Source organism: Mercenaria mercenaria, chromosome 6 (assembly GCF_021730395.1).
Source record: "Mercenaria mercenaria strain notata chromosome 6, MADL_Memer_1, whole genome shotgun sequence".
NCBI lineage: Eukaryota > Metazoa > Mollusca > Bivalvia > Venerida > Veneridae > Mercenaria > Mercenaria mercenaria.
The window spans coordinates 48,570,395-48,591,432 of NC_069366.1; the positions used below are offsets into that span (position 1 = coordinate 48,570,395).

The 21,038-nt window shown below is 35.5% G+C and overlaps 1 protein-coding gene across 4 annotated transcripts in view; it reads right to left on the reverse strand.

The window, feature by feature from the left end:
- The window catches only part of LOC123550509 (zinc finger homeobox protein 4-like), a 106,739-nt gene that overhangs the window by 8,200 nt on the left and 77,501 nt on the right, over positions 1 to 21,038 (reverse strand). For 3 of the 4 annotated variants that reach the window (XM_053545827.1, XM_053545826.1, XM_053545829.1), the window contains 3 exons: positions 14,142 to 14,288; positions 6,923 to 7,291; positions 443 to 6,199 (listed from right to left, as the gene is read on the reverse strand). In XM_053545827.1, coding sequence (XP_053401802.1) covers positions 443 to 6,199; positions 6,923 to 7,291; positions 14,142 to 14,288 — 6,273 coding nt within the window. Of the gene's footprint in view, positions 1 to 442; positions 6,200 to 6,922; positions 7,292 to 14,141; positions 14,289 to 16,017; positions 16,647 to 21,038 lie in introns of those variants that run through there. The other variant, XM_053545828.1, reaches the window with a different exon arrangement.

Below are 21,038 nucleotides of genomic sequence, written 5' to 3' on the forward strand. Positions count from 1 at the left end.
TTAAATAATTGTTCATTTTTGTATGAAAACAAGATACTTATACTGTGATAAAATCATATCAAATTTCCATTTTACATCGGAGAGGTTATAATTTTGAAGCATTACCTACAAGTAATTACTTTAATTTAAACATAATGCCCAGATTATATGAAACACCGTAATTTAAGTAATAACTTAATGAGCTATTTCGAAATAGTCTGGAGAATCTACATGTATTGATTCTGTATTAAAAAGTTGTATTTTTTGTCATTGATTATTAAATTTGATTGTAAGTTTAAATAAATGGAACTTAAACTGATTTTTAGAAAAGTTTATGTAAGTGTATACTTCTTTATCAGAAATCTTCATTAAACCGACCTCTTTTGAAGAAGCTATAATTTCATTAAAAGTAGGTCTTTAACGTTTTGTAGGGAAAAAAAAGAAAAAAATAGTTTTAACTCACCTGCCATAGCATTTGGCGGCAGACCCAGTGGTGCGAGCCCCATTGATTGCAGCTGAGCCATCTGGCTCTGATGATTGGCCTCTTCCATCAGCTTACGCATGTGGTCCACATCATTAGACTGCTGAGAGCGAATGAGACCGGAAACACCTGCCATTGATGCCGCTGTTGTCGACATTTCCCGTTCAGCATCTGTTTGAGACTGTATATAATCGCGAACCTTGTCAATATGCTTCTTGGTAAAGATGTGATCTTGTATAGTGTACTTGTGTGAGTATTTGAAGTTACAGAGTGAACAGTCTTCCGGAGGTTTTGGAAAATCCAGTTCCGAGGATGGGTACTTCAAGTTTAGTTTTGCTTTCTTTTCTTTTGCTCTTGCATTCTGGAACCAAACCTGCACTACGCGTTTCTGGAGTCCAATCACCCTTCCCAACATCTCGCATTCTGCCATTGTTGGTGTTTTATAATCAATGAAGATATGTTTCATGATTCTGACCTGTAAACTTGTCATCTGTGTGCGGTAACGCTTGTTCGAATTACTTCCTACTGATGACGCTGTGTGTCCCGGAGATGCAGGATTACTGCTCATGTTTGATGACTCTTCCTCGAGCTCTGGAGTGTGCATGGCACTGTCACGTTTAAATCTGTTCATCATGTAAGCCTGGTCAACAGCTGAGCCAAGAACACTATGAATCGGACCGTGACCACTATTCTGTCGGCTTCTCTCCCCCTGTCCACCACTGCTACTCTGTCCACTGCTGAAGCTAGACTGCGATGTAGGTCCTTCTTTGTGTTTATCCTCTGAATGCGTACTCACTTTCAGCGGTTTACTGAGGTCTAATGGGGCATCATCTTCATTACTGGACACCACTGTTTCTGTTTTAAGTGGAGTTGAGGTAAATTCATGAGGATAGGAAGTTGGTTTGTGCGAAGCATGGCTCGTAGAGCTTAGCTCATTGATGTACTTCTTAAAAGAATCTTCGTAAAATTGTTTCATAGACATTTGAATTGGATCAGCCATTGGTGGGAAGCCTGGCAGTCCTCCTAGACTGGCTGGTGGCATGTATGGTAGTAGGCCTTGCATTGTGGGTGGAGCAAGAAGTTTGTTATAGTCTGGTGATGGTGGCATTACACTAGATGATGGTCCTGGACTTTCTATCGCAGCATCAGGAATTGAGTCAATGTTTATCTCCCCTTTTGCCATCTCATCAGGATGTTTAGTAGCTAAATGAGATTCAAGTGCTGATTTAGCACGGAACAATGCTCTGCAGACTGGACATCGCTTATGGATCAACTGCTGGTGAGCTCGGTACTGACCCTTACGTTCGCGAGCTCTGGTATTCTGAAACCACACCTGAACTACCCGTTTCTTCAAACCTACATCCTTTGAGATGGCTTCAAGTTGCTTACGACTTGGATTACAGTCCACCTGATACTTCTGATACAGATAATCAAGTTGTTCTGGTAGAATAGTTGTGCGTAGTCTCTTATCGCGAGGTTGGTCCTGATCATCATCCTCATCTTCATATTTTCTCTTGTTTGGAGACTGATCTGTCATGTTGTGGTGTTGAGAGTTTGCCATGCTTTGAAGCATGCCAAATGCACCTCCAGTTGGCATATTCATGAACATGCCTGAAGCTAGGTTATGAATACTCTGATGTTCTCTGTACTGGTCAAAGTGATTGAAAGACTGGTCACATTTTTCACATTGGTATTTTTTGCCCTCACTGCTTCCTGAGCTGTTGACTTCCTTCATCGAGCGTCCAAGGTTCGAACATTCAGATTCCGAATCTGAGAATGCAGTATTGTCAAGCGACGTAACGTTTGACATTGAATCACTGTCATCGGAGAGGAAATTAGAGTCTTGTTTTTCTGCCTCTGTGAAACAGCTTCGCTTCTGATGGCGGATAAGATCGTAGTATCGCTGGAAGACAGCTTGGCATTTTTTACATTGGTAGTTTAATCCAGTAGTTCTAGCATATGGTGAGGAGCCAGATAAATCTTTCATATTATCTGCAGGCTGGTTCTCATATATTTTTCTGGCTTTTTGACGAGCATTCTGAAACCACACCACAATCACCCTTGGGCTCAATCCAAGCATTTTTGACAAATGTTCAAGTTCGTCATCTTTCGGGTATGCATTCTGTTCAAAATACTCCTGTAGACATTTAATCTGATAATCAGTGAATCTAGTTCTATTTGCCCGTCTTCCAGTCGAACCACTTCCTGGTGGGGAATAGTTGTGACTACTGTCATAATGCGTCAGAGAGTTTGGCGTAGTTGAAGTAGGTGGATAGTTTTGTGTATTGGGAGTGCTCATACCAGGGAGATTTGAAACAAAGTTCTGCATGAAGCTACTACTTCCACCTGGTGATGTAAGCAATGGTGACATTGTTGTTGGAGGTACGGGTGTAGATGATGAGGATAGTGTGGATTGTGTCTCGCTACGTGTTGGCAATGTTGCCGGAACACTGGGAAGCTTGGATTCTCTGTATTTTTCCTCAGAAACTACTTTTGGCTTCATTTCTGGTACCTGAGATCTTGCTGGAGATGGCTGAGGGATAAGGTCTTTTGGACCTTGACTTTTCTGTGCTGAAAAAACTTCTTTTTGTGATTCTTCAAATTTATCGACAACTTCTTTCTTAATTTCCGACTCCATTTTCGGTGCAGGGCTTGGACTTTTTGACAATGGTGGGCTACTGTCTTCAATGATTGTCAGCTTTCCTGTCTTTTCATACTCTTCCAAGTCCAAAGTTGTTGATGGTGGGTTATTGAAATTGTATGGAGAGTCTTTGTTTCTCTGACGTTCCTTGAAAAGTGTGTTTCTAAACCAGTGTTTGATCACCTTCATTGGCAGTCCTGTTTGCTCTGACATAGCTTGTATTTGCTCCTCTGCAGGTGAATTATTGATATCAAAGTAACCACGCAACACCTTTAATTGCTCATCATTAATACGAGTCCTGGCTCTCTTCTGATTGGCCATGGAGGCCTGTTCCAACTGTCGCTTCTGCGAAGCTGCTAAACTACCAGAGGCCAAAGCAGGATCCAACCCAGGGAGACTTGGAGGAGGTTTCATGTCCAATCCTGGTGGGGGCATCATCATCGGCATCAGCGATGGCTGAGAGTTCATTAGAAGTGGCATAGGCATAGGCATCATCCCCATACTGAACATGTTCATCATCTGCAGCATATCTAGCTGCATTTGTGCTGGTGGTGGTGGAGGAGGGGGTGGCATCTCTGACTTAACTGGCTTTTCTTCTGTCATCTGCAGCTGTGGGGTGGAGACTGGTGAAGGAATTGGGAGATCTGTAATGGGCACATCTTTTGGCATTTTCTTCTCAAAATCAGTTTTGAATTGGTCTCCTATTTCTTCAACTATTTCTAAGGGAACAAATTCCTTATGAACTTCTTCTTCATGTGCTTTTAATACCCAAACACTGGAGAATTGTTTACTGCAATGGCCGCATTTGCTCTTGTTCATTTCTGGCAAATCTACAGTCTTCGGTTCTTCCTTGACAACAACTTTTCCCTCTTTGGCCTCTTCATTTGCTGGGTTTTCCCCTGGATTTCCTTTATCATCAGTTTCTGCAGATTCTTCCATTTTTGGATTGTCAACGCTGTTTTCTTTCACCTCATCCTCTCTTTCTTTTTTCACTCTCCTCTGGTTGAATTCATTGAACTGCATCACACATTCAAAACCAAAGTTTTCCAGAAGGTTCCTTTGTACTGCTGTTTTGATGCGGCCAACAAATCTGGATTTGTTTCCAGATGCTGGGCTTGGAACAGGGGAACTGCTACTTCCTGGGCACAAAGCCTGATGCTGTATGAAAGAATCTTGGCTTGCAAAAACTGCAGAACATCGCTGGCATACTTGAATACTTCCTGACATTCCCGAGGTCTGAGCAGTGGCTGTTGCCATGGCAACAGCAGCACTTATTGCAGCAGACGATTCTTTTGCTGCATTAACACCTTTCTGTGACTGAGTTGTTACCGACTGCGGAGAGATCTTTTCTAGAGATTTGCTTGATGACATTTTTGTTTCTGTTGATGATGGAGCCGATGAGGTTGTTGATGATGATGATTTTTCTTTGGACCCAGACTGTGAATGGTGACTAGAGGTACTGCTGGGTAGAGATGAAGGGAACACTTGATTTTGTAGAGATAGAGGTAACAATGGAGGCAGACCTGCAGCAAGCAGAGGAAGACCTGGCATTGATGGTAGACCAGGGAATCCTGGGAAACTTGATATTCCTGGAAGTCCTTGGAACAGAAGTGACTGTTGTGACAATGGTGGTATTGAAGTCTTCAGGAAATCATTGAGAAGTTTCTGCTGCTGAGCTTGGAACGATTTGTCAACAGGTTCCTCAATCAAAGGTCGAGAAAGGTCAACTTCCCCGGTCATGGCTAACTCATGGAGTTTAGATGCTCTAGTTTGATGAGCGACAGAGCGAATATGAATGTCCAGTGTGGATCCCTGACTATAGGAGACTTTACATATATTACACTTATATGGTCTCTGACTTTCATCATCGGGTGATGACTCCCTGGATTTCTTTCCAGACGACTTTTCTGGTATCCCTGAAGCAGACGACAATGGAGCAGATGGTGATGGCGATGACAAGGTAGTAGCTGGTGAATGAATAGACTGTGTCACTGGAGTTGATGTCAGAGGAGAATCAGATCCTGTTCTCATTGGCAACAGACCCTCGGCTCCCTGCTGTTTCACTTTGTGTAGATGAGAAACTGAGTTATAATGAACTAATAAGATGTTCTTTTGAGTAAAAGACTCTTTACAAATCTCACACTTGTATGGTCGGTTTGGATCCAGGAATTTCTCCATTGGGTAACTCATTCTATAGCCCTTTTTATGCATCAGAGTCTTGTTATGCGCAGTCAGATAAATCTGTTTAGTGAAAGCTACACGACAGCGATGACATTTGTACTTCCTGTTGGGATCATCATACGAGTCTTCTGCAAATGCTTTACTATTGATATGGTCCTCAAAGAACTGTTGCTCTTTTGAGTTGAGATCATTCTCTCCAAATTCATCTAAATTACTTCCCTTTTCCAAACCATTCTCCACTGACACAGGTGTGGATGCTGGTGAATTTTCTTCCGAATCAACTCCACCATTTTCTGACAAGTCCTGTAGACTTTTAGCTTCAAGTTCTGGATTGGTACTAATGTCTGAATGCTTAAAGTTTTCTTTTGGCAAATCTGATAGACTGAACACTTTGGCAAGTTTTGGGTCACCCATGAATGTTGCAAAGGCCAGCGTATTTGCGTATATTTCCGCTCTGTACTGTTCCAATTCACTTTCCCCAAGATCATGAGCAGTTTCCACGTGTTTACTGAGCAATGCGATTGACTGGAAAGATTTTGTGCACAGGTTGCAAGTAACTGCTGACTTCAAAATGTGCATTTGAGCGTGAAAATGAAGCTTTGACTGAGATTTGAAGGCTAATGTACATATTTGGCACTGGAATTTATATTCCGATTTGTCTGACGATGTCATAGGAATAGCTTTTGCGTGGATTTCCCGGAAATGCATTTGTAATGCTTGAGCAGTTTTGAAATACTGGTTACATCCTTTCTTCCAACAGAGGTAGCCTGGGCCACGTGGCGTCTGCTTCAATTCAAGATGGCCGAGTTCATTCTGGTGCGAGTAAAGCTGGTCGATGTTGGTGAATGTTTTGGAACATGTCTGACACCGGAACTGATCGTCACCGTCTTTATCATTCTGGGCTGCCATATCCACAGCTAAAAATCATAAATGTATTTGTTCTGATTGCGTGGAATTAACGACATTGCAAGTACATGTATTTAATTAAACAGCTCATTTCACTGTCTCCTACAGCAACTACATTAATAAAGGCGCAATCTAATAAACTTTTATTGCTAATCAACTTTATTGCAATTTAAATTTCCAATTAATCATTAGTTGCCTCAAAATGAAGAAATCTACTGACTGCCAGATTTAATGTCATTTTCCAGCAATATTCTAGCAAGGTAATCTATTGTCGAGGAAACGGTAAACTATGCATTATAAGTTATTACAAAAGTTCAGTTTCTTTTTTGCTCACTCTATACTTTTTTGTATAAGTTTTTGCCTCTTTGTGTTGTGTTAAATAGGTCTACCAGACAAATTCTGCTGTTCTTGGTTGTTTAGTAGGTCTACCAGGAAAGCCTACATATTAAATAATGTAACTATGACAAGGTCTGAATGACTACGGAATCACTGCCTTCAAATTGTTACAGAATACACAATGTTCTCATGAGATTTTACTTGCCCCTTCTTCGGCGGCCTTCGATGACTTGAATATAGACAGCTCAAACAAAATTTTTATGATCATTTCGCAACGAGAAGAAAAATATTTATCTCTGGCTCATTCTTCAGAGTAAAGTATAATCAATTCAAAATTTGCATTATCATATTAACAGAAGTCTACCCAATTAACAATGAGAGATAAAAATAGAACTTACCATCTTCGGCAGCCAGTTTAGCAGACTCGAGCTCCAGGTAATCTAGATTCACTTCACAAATCTTCGCTAAAGCTATGTTTCCGGTTGGAAGAGATGTTTCCCTGAAAGTTGTTGGTGGCATTTTGGATTTCGGTTCTTCTACAAGGGCTAGTAACTTGTGCAGTCCCTCGGAATTTACATTATGCACGGCAGTGAGGTGCTTCTGTATTTTGGATTTCTCGGCGAATGGTTCCTGGCACAGGGGACAAGCAATGCTGGTGAGGTTGTTAGGATGCACGGATGCCAAGTGCGATTTTAGGTGCATCTCATTGGCAGAGTTGTACGTACAATATGGACACTCGTATAATTTGTCCTGGTTTCTCGCATCACCTGAAAATATATGGAAAAATAATCTTTATCAAAATTTACTACATCAATGCTTCAGGTACAACTTGTGAAATATGTGCCAGTGCACATATATGACGGACTGATGTCTGAAGGTAATTTTTCAGAATCTTCTGCCAAACTCTCAATATAGACAAACTCTTTTTTACCTGAAAAATAATCCTGGTTTTCCACAATAACCTACTTTAATTTTACCTATAACAAAAAATGAGCATTATCCTATAATTTTCCTTCATATAATAAAACAATCTTCAATGTTTTCCTTTTAAATTTCATCAAGCAACAATCCTTTAACTAACAAGTTTCTCAACACTAAAACAAAGATCTATAAAGTATCAAAAAAAAGCCAGAAAATCCATTTACTTCCACAATATAATTCCATGTTGTGATACATAACTGCCGTCTGCATGTCTGCAACTAATTTACAATTTAAGGCCTGCATTAGATGAACTCCTAATTCTAAATAACAATTAAATGTTAAAATTTCAAACCCTGTAAATTAAATGCCAAATGAGACCGCATGAGTTTGACATGTTTGTTATAAACATACAGTCACTGAGTGATTATTAATATGGCATTGGCAGAAAACATATCTTTTTTGTTTACATGCATGCCAAATAAAATGCTGAATTAACTCAATTAATTAAGTATACAATATACCAAGAATATTTGTGACCTATATATCTTTCCTGTACACAATATTTTCACTAGAGGTATAACAACATGTGAAAATGTAAGGTTTGCACAATAAAATCCAAAATATTATCTTGAATATAAAATTATCTGAATAACCCACTTTAGAATCACAGTAAAGCAATAAATATTACTAAGTGTCGTCTGCTAATCACTCAGAAAATCTGACATTTTGCTCATTTTCAATATTTCTACCCAAGCCGCATGCTGAAAGTTTTTCCTTACCAGAATAGTGTACTTTAATTAACGAGTTCAAGGTAAAACTAATAATAACCTCAAACTGATGTAAAGAGATAGCTGAATCTAACTTTACACTTAGAACCACATCTGTAATAAATAACTTAATAACTTTTCAGCTCCAAAATCTTAGAACTAGTGAAAATTACTGCAGTTCGATGTATTCTAAGTTATAAAATGGACATGCTTTTATTTACGAGATCTGACATTTTCCATTTGCACAAAATCATAGTACCTTTGACATTTTGCAAATTTCTGCTGCTAATTAAAAAGGTATAACATTTGAATGTTTTTCTACACCTGTGGTGAAAGCACTCGAAATATACAAGACTTGTAAATATAATTAACGCTTACCAGTCTTTCCTATACTCAAACATTAAGTACATTGATTCAATATATAAAAATTCAATATTCAGTTCTTAAGATAATGGACCGATAATGACTTTCAGCAAATTTTCACATGTTTTGGCTGTACAAAAAAGTGGCAATTACATACTGCCCACTATCTAAAGTGCATTTCTTTCAAAATAAATTACCTTAAGTTAAAGTTATATTAAATTAATCTAAAATAAATATGGAAGGTCTTCAATGTCGGGTATTAAATCTGGTGTACTTAGCCCTACACCTTAGTTTATCTCACACGAACTCTCCGCATCCCCACTAATACCACTGTGGGGAAACAAAAACAACATCCATTATGATCCCCTGAATTAAAATGTTGACCCTTCACAATTTATAAAACCTTTAGTAACAACATTACTATTATAAAATTCCGCTGAATTATTTCTAAACTGTTTGTACTTTGATTATCAGCCACTTTTCATTCAAATATTCTAAATACCAAATATCAATCCAAGATTTTAAGTCCATGTTTCTTAAATTAGCATTTCTTCCTCCATTTTCCTGAATGATATACTGCAAGAATTCTGACATACCAAGAATATATTGCCGTCCGTAGATCAGGTTAAATAGCAAATAAATTTTCACAAATCTATTCTAAATTAATTAACAAAACATCAGTTCAAAAGAATCTTAATAACCTCTTTTAAGACATTCTGTTTAAACCAGATCCGAATGGAACATAAACACTTTACACTTAGAACCAGTCAGGATATAAAACAGAAGACCAGACTCCAACATGGCCACTCACTCCGAATTCTAAACACAGCTAATTGCAGCACCGTCTATGATCTCAGCTAATTAATTACTAACCTATACTTAGATCAGAAACGATCAGCAAGTGTTCCCAGAACAAAATGATCCAATATCATCAACGTTTTTTTTCTCTTTAACATTCATGAAAGTTCGCTGTCAGATTCAGCTATCTCTTCTATTTATTATTGAGTAAATGTTTTGTCAAGCCGAAAGTTTTGTTATTAAACAGCTAACAGCTCTTTGTCCAGTTTCTCTTTTACTTTTTTTTCAGGGACACTTCTATATACTTCCTATTGCTAAATCATATCAGCCATGTGTTTTTATACTTAAGTATATATGTTACAAAATAGATCACTTCCGTTTTTCCATTTTCCTCCATGCTAGGTTTAAAATGTTGTATGACAACATTTTCTCTGAAACTATGATTCCACACTTCCCTAATTGCTGAATTCATTAATAATGCTAACATAAACAAGCTCTCCTTTTTGTAATCCTATTTTCGCCTCAGACCTGTACACTTGCAATGGCCGAATGCCAAGAAACAATTATATACTCTCAGAGAAAAATCAATTAATGGAGGAACCGAGGTAATTATGTGCCATTATTCTGGTAGCATTATAATGCCGATTTAGTTTTTATTGCAATGTTTATATAAAATTATCTTTATGGATACTTATGGAAAGACATCGCAAGTGTATTTTCGTTGATTCTTGAAAATTTTAGATTTTAAGATTTTAATGAACTTGAAGATAAACGCGAAAGCGCCAAACTTAATGATAGCGAAGTAAAGAGTTTCAAGACATTTATCTGTATTGTTCATTACGATAAGAAATACCCAGCTAAAACTTATCAGCTTCCATCCAAGTCGTTTTTCGCAATTAATTTACTTGATACTCAGAATTTTGGATGAGTCTCTTATAATTTGAAGCACAAAGATGCAAGATAAATTTTAATGAAGTTTTCATCTGCATTCCTTGAAGTCTACAGGTTTTTGAATTGGCAGTTTATGCTTTTCTTTATGGGCTTTTATCATAAATCTGTCCCTCCCTACCCCCATATACGCACAGTACCACAAAACATAATTAATAAAGCGAGACAGGTGCTTGAATGTTAAAGATTGTAAATTTATTAAGAAAAGAATTAAAATTTTACTTAAATGGAATCCAGTATTTCTTTCTGTGAGTGCTCTCCCCCCCCCCCCCCATCCGACCAGTTTCTCAAGGCAGCGAAACATTTTTGGACTAACTTTAGATTTTCCAGTCCTTTCAATTCAATATTTTAAATTTTATTACTATGTACTTGTTAAATTCAAAATATTTTGAATATTCTTTTATTTTTTTTTGGAAATAATTTTGTTGAAAACCACACACCATTATGGATCAGTATAAAGTACAGTCAATCAGTTCATTTACATTGGCAAAAAAATCCTACAAACAGTGGCGCAATGGTTTATTAAACATTGAGTGGGAAATTCTGACATCTCCAAAAGCTAGTTTTTGATTAATTACTGTAATTAACAGACAGTGAGATGGTTTAGCAATCAAAATTCCTCTACTTTTTTGTGTGCATTATTTTACCCCAGCATGATTTCACAAACATTCTAACTGACTGGTTTGTAATTACATACCCTTACAGTATACTTACCCTTGTACATTTTAAGGTAGTCTAACACCCACTGACATGAAAACAAGATACCGTTTACACACAAGAATGATACTGCTGACACATAGCGAAATGTTTAATTTTGACGCAGAAATTATACCTCAAACAAACCGTCACCTCAGTGCAAAAAGTGGATAACTGCATTGATTTAAAGAAGGACTTATTGACTTTTTGCACTAAGGTGACGAAACAATGATGCACTAATTTCTTGACACAAGTCAGTGATGCTGTACTTAATCTTGACACAAGAACGCCACCTTAACTGTAAAAGAAAAAGCCCGATCTTGACACAGGAATGATATGGCACTAAACCTTGACATAAGATACCACTAACACAAAGAATACAGTCAACATTCACTTGCTTTAACTATCCATACGAATGACATGGTCATTCTAAATGCTGAACAATATTTCTTTATTTACATAATATTTCAGTTTTTAAAAAGCTAAAGAACAACTGACCAAATTATCGAAAAGTGTATGCAGATACCTTAACCTTCATTTGAATGACTGATATGTTACATTAATATTTTTTTGAATGCATGTTATATAGGTCACAGATGAAAAAACAATTATAATAGAATGTTTTGCTGTACTTTTTTAAAATGTTTCTCTTTAACTGAAGTTAATTTAGTTACAATTCATCATTAGAAAGTCAAGGTTAATTAATCAGTTTATGTTAATTACTACATAATTTCCATATATCCAAAATACTGGGCAAATTTGAAACCTTTCAATCATTTCTATCTTGCAAAGTATCGCTTAAAATATTGTATCATAACCCCGACCCAGGTGCAATACTCAGCCCAATAATAAAAACAGATCAATATTGGACCAAAAATAATTAGAAACAACTTGCTATTAAAGAAACTGAGAGTAGAAGTGAAGATTTTCTCAGTACTTTTTTTCCATTTTGTAACAGCTTAGAATGTTAGTGACATAATTTTAGTAAAACATAAATTTCTCCTAATGAAATAATAGTAACATTCTGATAATGACATAATTATAGTGATATAAGGTGAAGGACACTTTTGTCTGAAGCTATTAAAGATATCATGCTGAGTGCATAGCTAAACTCTGGAAATGGGAAAAACACTTGCGAAACACTGGCATTTTATTAAACCTGAGAAATTCAAATATTCTGAAGCAATCAAAATGTTCATTATCACTGTACAGCTACCAGCAGGTAGCAAAAAATGGAAACACTTGCTCGAACTCAACTTGAATTCCATTGAATTCAACTTGAATTCCATTCAACCTAACTGTTTAAATGAAAATGATGTTGTTTTTTTTTCTGCAGTCCTTAATTATCAAAGGAAGAAACATTAATTTCCTATGTAATAAGTTACCCTAGTTAGATCAGTGTGAAAAAACTTCACAGCAAGTGATATACAAGTCTGATTTCTAACCTGAAGAGATTTTTTTCCTTATCCCTGTATCAACATTAGCAGCCCTGAATTAATAGCATAAAAGTAACTGAATTCTGCCGACTGCAGATAAACCCCTCATATAAACTTAAAAACGAGATAAAAAATTTGTTAATAAATACATATCTTTGACATGAATCAGACTGTGATATAACATGATTTTACAATTAACAGCTATTTTTATCGCATAATTTTCAGGTAGCAGAGTAAAAGAAAGTTCTGATGAGGAATTGCGAGGCGGAAAAAAACCCGCTCATACTGGATTTCATGTCACTTTTTTTGTAAGTATTTTAATTTCAGGTCTCATAGATATATTGTCTGCATTAATTTGCATATAATGGAAATTTCCCCATATGAAAGATCATGATTTTTTTAGGGGGTTGGTCAAATCTTTTATCAGAAACATTGGAAGTTATGCGGGGATCCAACTGTCAACCAAAAGTCTGTGTCCCTCCGTAACATAACACGACTAGACAAGCAGAATTATCACCATATCTTAATTTCGAGAAAAATCATGACAGACTATGAACATAAATTTTCAAATGGAAGTTTTCAGGATATCATATGCAGACATAATAAAGTCTTTTTTCTATGTTACTCGACCACATAAATTATATAAATTACGTCAAATCGGATTTTCTCCCGTAAAAAAATAAATCAGATTATTTGTTTTAGAGAAACTGAAGTCTTATCTCCCATTAAGCACATATACATTCTACTGCCTTATTTAACAGGAAACTGTCATCATGTCACTGTCGTCTGCAACCAGACGACAATCCCATTTTCTTCATATATATTCTAAACTTAGATTTGTACATACTTACATTCATTAATTCTCCCGAGAATTAGGGATCGCATTTTGTGATTACATGCTAAGTATTCTTCGTTCCTAAATTTTTTATGCAATGACGAGTGTTACACTTATGACGTTTGATTTAATCCTTCATTTTCGCAGAAAAATCACAAATATCTACGACAACGGATAATGATGTAATTTAGCAACAAAGGTTTACCGAATGGAAGCATTTGAGAGGCAAACATATTTCCCAGCAGATATTCTTTCTAAATTTAAACTGATCCGAATAAGGAAAAGTTGAAAAGACATAAAACCATGACAGCGCAGAAAACAATCATTATGAAGGCTAAACTTTTATAAAGTAAGGCTGTGTAAGACTTTTAAAACTTCATGTACAATTTGTAGAACTATGACAAACTACAGCTGATCTCCCGTAATTTGCGAAACATAATGCATTGATTATATTTTTAAAGAAATTCTTCAGTTCCTCAGGGGTATTCTTTTTTTTGTAAATTGTCAAAAACGACACATTCCCAGACTTTCCTTAACCCTTACCATGCTAAATTTCTATAATGGACTGGTCTATCTTCCAATCTGGGCAGTACCATTTATCATTTGAAGGGGTGTTTACTAAAAATTTACTGACTGAATAGCGAACAGTGCAGACCATGATCAGACTGCACGGATGTGCAGGCTGATCTTGGTCTGCACTGGTCGCAAAGGCAGATACAATTGCCGACAGCAGGCTAAAGGTTAATATCTTTTTCATTCAAACAGAAAAGCTGTCATTTTAGTGTTATGCCAATCTGGGTAAAGACAGACAAAGGAAAAAGGAGCAAAGTTGTAAGTTTGGACAAGAACATACCTTTTTGTGAAAGGTCTTCAGCTGTTTGTTTTATTGTGTTGTTGTTGTTATTGATGGCTTGCGATGGGGAAAGAGGTGTTGTCACTCGGTCCCGCGAGTCACTGGCGTCTTGGTCCGTCAAACTGCTGTCTTCATCGGCTAATCCATCTGAAATCATAACACATAATGTAAATGATAAAAGTAAAAACCAGAAAGTGAACTAAAATCAAGATTTACTTCCCTTTTCATAGAAAAACATTTACTTCCCTTGATGTTGCCATAAGTTACTTCCCTTTATGCAAACAATGAAAAATGCTTGTGTCTTACGTGTTGTGGCAGCGCATATTCTAAAATTAGTAAGGATTTTTCTTGATATGGTAAATATCTGTTTTCTTGTTTTTTACACAGTATTCTCCTTCTTTTCAACTATTTATCCATATTCTTCAAAATAAAGAAAGTCCTTCTTTTCTAAAAAAAAAAAAAAAAAAAAAAAAGAAAAAAAAAAGGATGAAAATAAAAATTAACATAAAAATTCATTGAGACTTTAAAACTGAATGCATCAATGCATCTAAATATGACTTGAAACATTTTTTTTAAACACAGAAAAATTGACAGAAAAATTAAACCTTTGATCTTACAATTTCCATAATATTCTATTAAGACTGTTGTCCAAAGATATTAGTAGTAAATGTCTACAATTTACAAGTCTTCCTCACACATTATACAAAACACCATCTCTGTTAACACAAAAAAAAAGACCTCACACATTTAAAAACTATCATGTGATCACAGAAATCAAACTCACAGAGCTGAGGAATTGCACATGTTCCCTAGAAATCCTAATCTTATAACTGATTCATCAACTAAAAGATAATCAGCGAAAAAAAAAAGAGAGAAGAAAACAGTAAGAAAAAAACCAACAACAAATTTGTCAGTCACACATTTGCGTTATACCCTTCGAAAGTCATAAAATTTATCCATTTCTGGTACTCACACTCAATATTCCAAGTCTCTCGGAAAACTTCCAGCAAAAGAGATCAATTTTAACAATTAAATCCAGCAAAAAATCTAATTATGATTTACACTTGTCAGATTACAGAGAAAAAAAACCCCACTATATACATACAGCATGAACTGATTCTGTCACGAATAAATTCTGCGTACTACAGTGTTCTCGGTAGTACTAACGTAAAACAATTGAATGCTAGTGGTAACCCATCAAATATTTTTAATCTCTTTAGTTGACAAGCGACAGAAATGTCTTCAGCAATTGCCACTGACTTTTCATTAATTAATCCATAATCATTGCCATAAACAAACAATGGAAAATCACAAGTTTTTACACAACAAAACTGACTTCACTATACAGAATAACAACAAAGTCTTCTGTTTTTCACACGACCCAGCCAGTTAGAAAATAGGGTTAATCAGGAATTTCATGGTGGCAACAGTTTCTCCAAAAACTGTTAATGTGTTTATAATTATAAACAATGCAATGCTGTTACAGTTTGTGCATAAATATCCTGACAGCTTTTGTGTCTAACAAATTGCCAATTTTTGTGAGCAGAAAACATTAGATTTAAATCAGATATTTGATCAGTTAAACTAAGGCACAGGCTGCAAAATGTATAAATGTATATACACCAGATATTTATATAGAAAATGATGTTTGGTGTTTCTCTTGATTTAAACTTCCTGTAGAAAATTCTTTTTTTTTTTGGTTAATAAAATACAAATCTTCCTAAAAATACACAAATTAAGCTGCTTTTAAATATTTTAGTACATCCTTTACATTTTCTAGGAATTAAACTGACTTCTAACAAAAAACCAACAAATCTATTATACAGTTGTCTCCCTTTGTCCATTTCTGAAATATTCTATAACAAACACAATATACCTTCAAGTTTCTTTGAAAAGCACATAATATCACATAAGTTCCCTATACGATACTGCAATGGTCCTGAATCCAACTTCGGAATCATCTTTATCTCTTTAAATAAACTTCCTTTTGTTCTTTTCCAGCTTTTATTACTTTTTTTATTCTGTTTTTCCATATTTTCCTCTTTTCCTTACATAAATGTTGTACTAATCTATCAACCAATTTTTACAAAAATGACAACATCTGTTTAGAGTAAAATCTCATTCTAACTGTGCACTGTCAATTAATCAACGCCCCATTGAACACAATCATATAGAGCTTTATTTTCGGACCCCAAAAAATGCAAATTGCTATTTATCCACTCAAGTCATATATAATAATTAACAGGTCATTCGGGTGACTACTGTGGTAAATGAAAGGTTTCCGAAAACTAAACAATAGTTTAGTGAACACAGTAATTATTATTGATTTTAATTAACTCATGTGACAGGCGCCCCAGTGATGTCAGGTCCACATACAACTAAAGTTAATTTTCCTGTGTGTAACTAGATTTATAATTAGACTCGTTAAGCAAAATAATGAGAAAAGAGAATTTTCATCTCTAGGCATAGTAACTACTTGTTGTTTTTGTGGGTTAATTGGCGATTCATAATTGGTAGACGGATGGCATTTCTTTTTGACATCTGAACATTTTTCAAAATAAGGAGTGGCAATCAATGTTTTACTTAAGCTCTTCATGAACTTCTTCAATAAATTCAAATGTTTATTTAAAACAGGTTTGCAGAAATCAAGATTTTCAGCTGCGGTGACCTAATGGATAAGGCACCTGCCCCGCAATTGGGAGGTTGAAGGTTCAAGCCCTGTCAGAGGCGGGACTTGCTACTGACCGGTTGGTGAGCCGCCAGCTACTTAAATAATGGTTACGGATTGCCAACCTGCCTGGTGCCTGGTATTAAAAAAAATAGGAATCGGGAAGTAATGCTGTTCAATATTATGTAGGTGTCTTATAAGCCAACTTGGCTGGCCCTTTCAGTAGGGGTGACACTATAATAAACAAACACTTTACTTTTTATTTGACAAACTGCACGACTACATACAAAACTAAGGGTGTTGAAAATTTCGGTGAACTGAACAGAAGCTTCTGTAAAATCTTCATTTTTCGTGCGTACAAAATTTTGTGGTTTCAGCCAAAAAGTCTATTCAGTGGGGGAAATAACTGTGAAAATTTCACATAAAATATTAAAAATTGTTCTCTCAAAATTGATTTTCACGGATTGTCAAACTGCAAAGATGAGTTGTCCACAAACAAAAATGATATGCAGTATAATTTTTAATATGGTAAAGATAACTCCGCATTTCTAGACTGCAGCCAACAACCTTAAGTTTAAGATAGAAGTGACAAAAACTTTCTGGGCGAAGAGTTACAAATAGATAAATATTGCTCTAAAGTCACTTATTCCCGATGTATCGGCCAGAAATCGTCACTTTCTTCATTTTTCAACCGGTTTGACAAAATGTATATTTCTGACAATTTTACACCTATACCGGGTATATTGATTGGATCGGTGAATGACAGACATGTTTCCTCCACGATTCCTCCATATTCTGTATATGTTTCTACCATAAAACGTCACATCGTTTTTTTGTTTTTATTTTCCAATGAACTTGTTTTAATGCAGAAGAAAGATTTTGGTGACGCTCTCGGGAATTGAAGCCAGACTAATAAATGAATGGCATTATGCCTATGTAACAACAGTGTTACATACTGAGCTTTTTTTTTCTGGAGAATATATAGATGTAGCTTCAATAAAGCCTACTCCTACGGAAAATGAATGTGCAAAACAAAAGCTGCGAAATTTGGAAAATGTAAACTGACGATTTTCAACACTGGTTTCAATTGTATATATTTATATACATATATATATATATATATATATCTGTTACATCATTTAAACTGAATATGATTATCAAAAGAAGCCAAAAAAGGAAGAAAGAAAAGCAAATTCTACTTTTCTGACAAGGACAACAATCGTTTGTTTCTAAAGCTAGACTCGGCAAAGTCCAAATGAAGAAGCAAAAAACAAAAAGTCCAGTTATCCCCCTTTTCAGCTACTAACAGAAAGTTTAAAGTGGGGGAAAAAAAAAAGAAACTTGGTCTGTAAAGTTGACCGTTACGTCTTTTAACATCTCTTTACGTGTAAGCTTATAACAGAAAGGCAATTCAAGCCACCCATTTCAAATACTCCACCCTCATCTGTTAAACTTCCTCAAATATCATTCAGAAGTATTCCTGTAAAGATATAGCTTCCATGTAAGGCAGAAGGGTACCTGAGGCCACACCTGTATATCTGACACCTAGCCTAGTATACGACTATGGAGTGTTGGTTTCAACTACATCTCAAAATATAAACTACAAAACTGACCAAATCATAATTGAGCCGTGCCATGGGAAAACCAACATAGTGGGTGTGCGACCAGCATGGATCCAGACCAGCCTGCGCATCCGCGCAGTCTGGTCAGGCTCCATGCTGTTCGCTTTTAAAGCTTATTGGAATTGGAGAAACTGTTAGCGAACAGCATGGATCCTGACCAGACTGCGCGGATGCGCAGGCTGGTCTGGATCCATGCTGGTCGCACACCCACTATGTTGGTTTTCCCATGGCACGGCTCATATAAATCAATATCTAAAACCAGGTATTACAGAATAATTATACTATCATTTCTTTATGTAACATACAAAAAAAGACTTTCAGTTTAGGAGGTCACTGAGCTTTGCATTCTGGGATAGGTAGATAATACTTAAGTTTCTCTACTTAGACAAAACATCCCAATTTGGACGCAATTATTTTCAAAATGGTGTCTCAAATTTCGTAAGATGACGTGCTTTGCCAATCACGTCTATGAAACAAAAGACATTTCCATTTTTTATACAGTTATAGGATACACATCTTTCTCGTTATGTATTGTCTTTTATAATTATAATGAATTTTCCATAATTACCAGTCACAATTCTGCCACTTTTAACTACCCCAATCCATTTATTTTACGGCAATTAAAAGCTATTTCAGAGCTGAAAACAATGCTGTCAATTTTGAAACATAAAGCATGAATAGGGTAAAAAACCTACAGCAAAACAATATTGAATTCCGTAATTTGCATTACCGTAATTATTACGCTTATTAACGTGGTAAGACACTAGAAAAACTTAACACGATCCAGACTGCTTTTGTTTTGTTTTCTGTATGAATACCACTAATGGAATCCATAGAAAATATGTAAATCAAACACTGCGATACCAAAAAACGCTAAGACAAAACTTATTTCCTGAGGTAAATAACTTCTTCTAATTGTAATTATAAAACTCAATGACAGTTTCAGAGGTAAATTAAGGATGAAACGACTGGCACCATGTGCATAGTGAAGGTCGAAGTCAAATATAATTACTTCACTAAAATGAAAATCTGTTTTTAGTAATCTAATTAAATGAACTTACAACTCGAGACGTATGAACATATACCTTGAAAAACCAAGTTGTCGTGTCATAAAAAACGTCTGTCATAAACACTAAAGACGATTAAAAAAATGACGATTTATCAAACATTGTCAACATTAATCTGAAACAATTCAGGTGGTGACTAGCAGCTAATATTTCAACGTATCGAAAAAAATAAACATGCTATTTTTGTTCTGAAGAAATGTCACAAATCAGTAAATGTTTTCCTGGAAAGAAACTCTATAAATAATATTTCTTGTCAACCTACAGGCTAATATCGCGCCTCAAAAACAATAACTTAATGATGCACTATGTTGCTAAGCTTCTGAGAAATAAAGCGCAATCAATAATAATTAATATAGCGAGACGACGGGAATAAAAAAAACATGTTACTAAACTAATCAAATAAATAGACTGTCTGACAATTAGCGACCAGTGAAAGAAAATTAACTCATATAAGAATCAATATTACAAAATCATCAGAAGCCTTGTTTTATTGGTATGACAACGTAAGGTCCCATGAAACCCATCCTAATGGTGAACTGCACCTCAATATCATATCAGAGACAGTTAAGGATGTCTCACACCAATCCCTAAAATTTGGCATATTATTTATTTGTTTACTAGGTTGAAGCATAGCTAGATTACCACTTTATGAAGACTGTAGCATGGATTTCACATGTGTAAAGATCGTTTTATGATTTAGACAAGATACCATAAGACATTACCATGGAGATTGCCGACTAAATGCATCCATTTCACATGCCTAAAAGACTGCCTTATAACAGAAAGGGTACTGTTGTGACAACTGAGATGACCCTTCGAAAACTATATTCTGCCCGACTATTAAAATCAAGACAATATAGATATCCTATTTTCAACATTTTTGATGTTTCAACAATGTCCCTTATAGGACTACTTAGAAATATGTTAAGGAAGCATGGTCAGTCAAGCACCAGTGACCTCAGAAATGCCCAACAAGTTTTCAAATTATTCTTGCCGTCCTTTTTTTTTTTTTTTTTTTTTTTTTTGGATAGTTTCTGTTTTACGACATCAATGGTTATTGCACATTTTCTGACTGTCAAAATATTTCATGGCAGATATAATAAATAAACACCAGAAACCTTAAGATTTTTTTACAGAATTTACTAGTTTATATGAGTATATACTAAGCGTGAAGTTCAAATAAAACTATGATACATATAATAACGATGACGATTACGTTGCGAACTTGATATTTTAAAAGGTTCATATACATCAAAGTAATGACAGTTTTGTTTTATTTTACGCAATCCTCCAAAGACTAGCCATAGGAAAAGGAATGATTTTTCAATTTGTTTGATGTATTTGTCATCTAGAGTTCTTACCATCTTTCAAAGAGGAAAATGTAATGAGACTTTTACATAAAGATATAAATGACGAGTGTTTGTTTCTCCCTATTGAGCGATGCTTTATTAGGAGTCGATATTTAATTAACTATTATAATGAAGAATGTAATTTTGAGAAAATAATAGACAATGTTTGACAGGAAGACTAATGTCTTCCA